The 6,381-nt window shown below is 39.7% G+C and overlaps 1 protein-coding gene across 1 annotated transcript; it reads left to right on the forward strand.

Moving 5' to 3' along the window:
- The first annotated feature begins 208 nt into the window (after positions 1 to 208).
- Positions 209 to 5,494, forward strand: Triml1 (tripartite motif family like 1). The gene is made up of 5 exons (XM_087216961.1): positions 209 to 376; positions 1,365 to 1,595; positions 2,580 to 2,602; positions 2,778 to 2,875; positions 4,505 to 5,494. Exons 1-5 carry the CDS (start codon positions 362 to 364, stop codon positions 5,053 to 5,055), a joined length of 918 nt encoding a protein of 305 aa, XP_087073087.1. The 5' UTR covers positions 209 to 361; the 3' UTR covers positions 5,056 to 5,494.
- The last annotated feature ends 887 nt before the right edge of the window (positions 5,495 to 6,381 follow it).

Here is a 6,381-nt window from a genome sequence, read left to right on the forward strand (position 1 = left end):
TAAACAGAGTGCATCTCTCAAGTGAGGTTGAGGAGCAACACAAAGTAAGGCGGGCTGTTCATATAAATCTTAGAACACAAATCACATTCCACCCCTTAAGTCCCAAATATTCTCCATCAGTGACAATCATGGGTGCTCATCACCAGCACCACAGCAAAACTTGTGTGGATCTTATTTTTACCTTTTGCTTTAGAGTCCCAGCCATTTTCTAGTTCTTGGTTTTCAGCATCTCTTCAGGACCCAGTGTTTAGCTCATATGCCATAAAGTTTGTTTCTATTGCAGGAGAAACTCCAAGAAATCTTAAATCTTTTGCCTAAAAAGAAGGAAGCTCAAGCTGTCCTGACCCACGAGAAGGAGAGAATGATACTGTGTAAGGTCAGTGTCAGTCCTAGCTTGGATCTTGTATGTGATTCTGTGGGGTAAAGGGGACAATCAGGATACCTAGTGAGATGTAGAGGGGAAAGAGGATTTTTTTCCGCTGCCCTAATCCTGCATTGTCCACTTCCTTGCTATGGGCTGCCACCCTCTGTTTGCCCACCCTGGAATCTCATGTCTCAACTGAAATTTACCCATCCCAAACAGATTTATATTTTCCTTCTTTGTGCACCTAAGATACCTCCATTATGCCTTTAATTATATTTATTTAAAATACAAGTTACATTTATAGGCATATAGCATATGCTGGAAATCAATTTTAAAAAAGGATTATCATAAATGGTTTGGGGGAAATAGAGAATGCAAATTAAAAAGAAACAGAAAGGAATATAAAAGCAAAATAGTAGTTTGAATTATACCTGAACAAATGCCTAAAATTAGACATGGATTTGGATTTATATTGCTTTGTAGTGAAAGGAAAGAAGCAAACATTTAATTAGATATAAAAATGTATCTGAATCCCCTAATAGACTTTGAGTTTTTAAGAATGACTATTTGTAATGTATATTTTTATTTCTAGTATGTGATCCAATGTCTATTTTCATTAGTCAATATTTGTTGAATAAATACATTTTCATAATTTTCTCCTTATTCAATTTTGCCTTATTTTTAAAATAACAGTATTGATTACCAGCTATTGTACTTTCATGTTTATTTTTGGATTCTTCCAGGAGAATGACAAGTCCTGGGAATACACATTTTGGTTTTGTTTATTATTGTATCTATAGCACACACACCTTTAAAACCCTCAGACTCTTCACCCAGCTAGTCAGTAGAAGATGCATGCTACACCTCAGGTTTCAGGAGTGGCACAGTTGAACTGTAGGACTTTGTAAGGATTAGAAATCTATGGGTTGGGCCTGGAGGTTTCTGTTCCTAACTTTATTATTATTTGTGTGTATGTGTATGTGTGCATGTGTGACTCCAGGAAGAGACAAAGACTTTTAAACAGGTTGTCATGTCAGAATATATGAAAATGCACCAGTTCCTGAAGGAAGAGGAGCAGCTCCAGCTGCAGCTTCTAGACAAGGAGGAGAGGGAGAACTTGAAGAAACTGCGGGATAATGAAGTCAAGCTGACCCAGCAAGTCAGACACCTAAGCAAAATGATTGGGCAGATAGAGGGCACATATCAGAGCTCAAATTTAGACTCTTTTGAGGTGAGGCTAAAATTCATGATAGTATTAGACAAATCAATGGAAAAAATGTAGTAGGCCCCTTTCAAGATATAGGTAGTACATTTTAATTTTTTCACCTGAAAAACTAAGTTTTTTCCAAAAATTAGTTTTCTCAAAGAATTGACATCTATGTCAATAAAGTCTTGAGAAGGAGGAGAGAAAAAAAACCAGAATACCTATCCTAGTCCAACCCAGGATGATTGTGATTTCTTCTACACTTGCCCTTCTGCAGTCTCAGCATTGTAAAAATATTGTTTAATGAAGAAAAAGATGATATGATGCAGACTGTAGGTGATGGTCATCTATTAAGTGGGTGTATAGTGAGTGTCACTTACTTAACAGTTCAGATCTATGGCAGTAAGGTATTTGGTCAAACAGACAGTACTGTATGTGGCAGAACACAGGTGTCCTGTGTGCCGAGTGTATTTTCCATACCATGTTTGTTCTACTGCCTGTGTCGCAGCTACTGCATTCTGCAGGACCTTTCCAAACAAAAGCCATGTGACCAATTCCAAATTTAGGTCTGTTTCCTGGGTGATTCCAAAGGATTCTATTATTCAATTTATTGCCTTCCAAACAAACACCTGTGACTAAACATAGGCTTTGCCTCAGCTCTCACTAGGCTGTTTTCCTTTGCTTATCTCTAGCTCCATGAGGCATTGGATAATGAGAACAATATTTGTAGCCTTTGTTAATAAAAGGTTCAACAAAACAATGATATGAGAAAAACCATCAAGTATTCTCTAGTCACTGTGAAAAGTATAGCATGTTCACCAAAAACTGTCCCTAGATGGAACTGTTGATTTTTTTTTCCTACTGTACAAGCTCCTGCTCAAGGTGTGTGAGGACCCTGGGAAATGGGTCCTGTGAGCTAATTCTATGTCTAATGTCTATGTCTAATGTGTGGATATAGACATATGTGATGGGGATGAACAAAAACTAACCTTCTTTCCTTTATATCTTTAGGAAGTAAGAGGAGCCTTGGAAAGGTACGTTTCATTCTATGTCCAGTTGTGTAAGATGTGGGGACCAGATGCCGATAGAAAATTATGAGATGGGGATGAGCTTGTTTATGCTGTTGGGTGGAACGAGATGGACTCTCAAGTTGGACCTTGTGACGTGGTCTGTGTTCAGGAGAGACTGAGGGTCTCTGCTATCTTACAGGAGCGAATCACGGCTGCTTCAATGTCCAGAAGCCACCACCACACAACTGAGTCAGTGCCAAGTCACTGGAATGAGGGAGATGTTAAGAAAATTCAGCAGTAAGTCAAACTGATATGCCAAACCTACAGAGATTTCCCAAGTTAACTTTTGTGTACATTCAAGGATGCATAACTGAGCTCCTGGGAAGCTTCTTCTAACAAAAGTGTTCACCAGCTGACACTAAGTACCATGAGCCAGCAGTAAACACCACATTGGGGGCACAGAGAGTGTCAGTGCAAAAGCAGTGACATTTGATCAATGTTCTGCCTGGCTTTGTTTTCTACCTAAGGAGGCCTGGACCTTGGTGTGTGTGTGTGTGTGTGTGTGTGTGTGTGTGTGTGTGTGTGTGTGTGAGAGAGAGAGAGAGAGAGAGAGAGAGAGAGAGAGATGTTGTACAGCCTTAAATTTGCACAAATACTTCTTATGCAGAGGTGTCTGCATTTTGAGCTCTGTTCCTGTTAGGATAAAAACTGATTTACTCAGGGTGCAGTGAGGGTACATTCAAAGACTATCCATGTAGAAGGCTCTAGACGTTTAGACTGGCTAAGGCTAAGACAGGTCAATATTAGTTCTCAGCTTTCATCTTGTTGACAATCTGCATTCAAAGGAAAGCTGAATGAGCTTTGGGCTTAAGAAATATTTGGTAAATGTCTACTATGTGCCCAGTGTTATATTATGGGGCGCTGAACCTACTTACACAGATGAATACAACTGAAAATGTCTTTGCTTTCATAGGATTTTCAGCAAAATTAAAAGGACAGACAATCACACAGATACTTAGCTATGGTTGGGGTTTGGTTTATAAATAAAAGTATGAATTTTTATGATGACACACTTAATCTTATCTGGAGAGTCACTGAAATCTGGAGGCTTCTCATGTGACCTCCTCCCAAGAGGACAGGAGAGGAGGCTTCTCACTGGCTTACAATGTGCTTTGTCAGATTGTCACTGGGAATTCCACTAATACATATGAAGTTATATTTTCATTTTTTTTTTTTTTTTTTTGGTACTGGGAATCAAACTTGGCACCTTCTGCTTTTGAGGCAGGCGGTGGAACCACTGAGCTAAATCCCCGGCCCTGAAACTATATTTTAATATAGCATAATGCAAATATGGGTTAGGAACCGCTATTCAAATACCCCATAAATTTGTAACCTTGATGAAGTTTCCCAATCTTTATGAACTTCAGTTTTCTTATTTATATAAATTAGAGAAAGTAAAACTTGTAGCAATTAAAATAGATGCCTAGCGATTGCTTGGAACATTAGGAGGAGTATAGCAAATGACAAGTGGCCCTATATTTTCCCATCTAAATGAAGCATCAGAGCCAACCATGGTTAACATGAATACCTACAGCAAAGGATATCACCACATAACACTCTCCTGCTTACAGTTAGAAGTTCACTCATTGTTTTGTGGAACAGTGCAAAATGATCTCAGAGATTCTGTTCAAAATAAAACACACTCTGTCCCCCATTACAACTCATCTAAGTTACTTTTTTTTTTTGCAGTATGGGGGATTGAATTCAGGACCTTGCGCTCGTGAGGCAGGCGTGGTGCCACTGAGCTAAATCCCCAGCTCTATTTAAAGAATTGGACTAAATACCAAGAACTTAGTTTAAATTCCACATATATAGGAGGGTTCCCAAGAGTATCAAAGGAGGATTCACTTTTTTCTCCTCTTGCAGCAGAGATCACTCTGGATCCAGCCACAGCCAGTGCCTATCTAGTCTTGTCTCAGGATCTGAAAAGTGTGAGATATGGAGGAAGCAGACAGCAGTTACCCAACAACCCAGAAAGATTTGACCAGTCTGCAACCGTGTTGGGAGCTCAGATCTTCACCAGTGGGAGACACTACTGGGAGGTGGAAGTGGGAAACAAGACAGAGTGGGAAGTGGGGATCTGTAAGGACTCTGTGAGCAGAAAGGGGAATCTCCCCAAGCCCCCCGGGGACCTTCTCTCACTTATAGGTTTAAAAATTGGAGAGGATTACAGCCTGTGGGTCTCATCACCTTTGAAAGGGCAGCATGTCCGAGAGTCTGTGCATCAGGTTGGTGTTTTCTTAGACTATGAGTGTGGACATATCACATTTTACAATGTGACAGACAAGTCCTTCATCTACAGTTTTCCTCCAACCCCTTTCCAAGATGCACTCAGGCCTATCTTTTCCCCTTGCCTCCCAAATGAAGGGACAAACACAAACCCTCTTACCATCTGCTCACTGAATAGCCACAACTGAGGGACACGTCCCCAGGCCTCCGATGGGCAGGAGGTCCAGGATAAGCAGATGACTGTTCATTAAGATGATGAATGCATTGCAGATCTTCACATCAGGTTATCTGAAAGAGAATTTCCCCTTCCCCCAAGACTCTCCATGAATCTGAGCCCACAATGAAAAGCCAATTAGAAAATCAAGTTCAACGTCAATAAGAGAAAGCTGATCAGATCCTGTGTCTCTAACCAAACTCTCCAACTAGACTGCCCCACATATTTGCTGATCATTCCAAATATAGATTTAGAAATAGCCCCTATTATCTTGAACCCCACTGTCAGAGGCCAGTTTTATAAATACATGCCGTTTTTTCAAGTGCATTTATTTATTTGACTCTTACAAACTGTACAGTTCGAATGTGTCTTTGTCCTATGTGCAGAGATCTGCATGTGGGGAAAATGTTAAGTCTCCCCATTCTTTTAAAAAATCATATTCAGCTATAATAAATATAGAAATTTAAACAAATAGTGATAGTAGCTGGTTAAGAAATCTAGATTCCATTACATTAACATAATTGAAATAGATATTCATTTCTATTTCCTAAAATTATGTACCATCTTAATTTACCAAAAAAAATTTCAAATCTCCCTATTCTCAGTGGTGGTCAGTCCCTATAGATTTACTCTTCTTTTTTGGGTACCGAGGATCGAACTTGGGACCTTGTGCTTGCGAGGCAGGCAGCAGAACCACTGAGCTAAATTCCTGGCAATTTACTCCTTTTTTTTTTCAGTGTTGCGGTTTTAACCCAAGGTCTTTGCACTGCACTTTATCCCCAACCCTTTTACATCTTTTATGTTGAGACAGGGTCTCACTAAGTCACTGTTTCCTGGGGTAGGCTCAGCCTGCCATCCTCCTGCCTCAGAATCCCAGAGTGCTGGGAAGACAGGCCTGAGCCACCACTCCCAGCTCTTTTTTTTAAGTGAAATTCTACCTTGCTCACATTGCAGAAAGTCATCAATCACAGAGGGTTCTCCGTTATTTCCTTTCAGCACTCAAGTCAATGTCATAAAATAGACAACTAAAATTTTCAAGAAAATAAAATTTTTCATAGGTTTTGGTCTTTAAATTGTAGTGTGGGCTGGGAGGAAACTGATAATCAAACTTCTTAATCTACCCACAAGGCCCTAAAAAAGTTATAAGTAATGGGGCTTATTTTAGGGTTTGTTTTCATTCTTCTCTTTGATATAAATCTGTTTTTTCTTTCAACTCTGTTCATTTCACCTATCACCTTCAAAGGCAGAGAAGCAGATATGAACTAGGCTTAGAACCTCAGAAAAAATCTTCTTCTGAGGA

Source organism: Heterocephalus glaber, unplaced genomic scaffold, assembly GCF_053883595.1.
Source record: "Heterocephalus glaber isolate CG9 unplaced genomic scaffold, H.glaber_assembly_v1.0 deba00001461, whole genome shotgun sequence".
Taxonomy (NCBI): Eukaryota; Metazoa; Chordata; class Mammalia; order Rodentia; family Bathyergidae; genus Heterocephalus; species Heterocephalus glaber.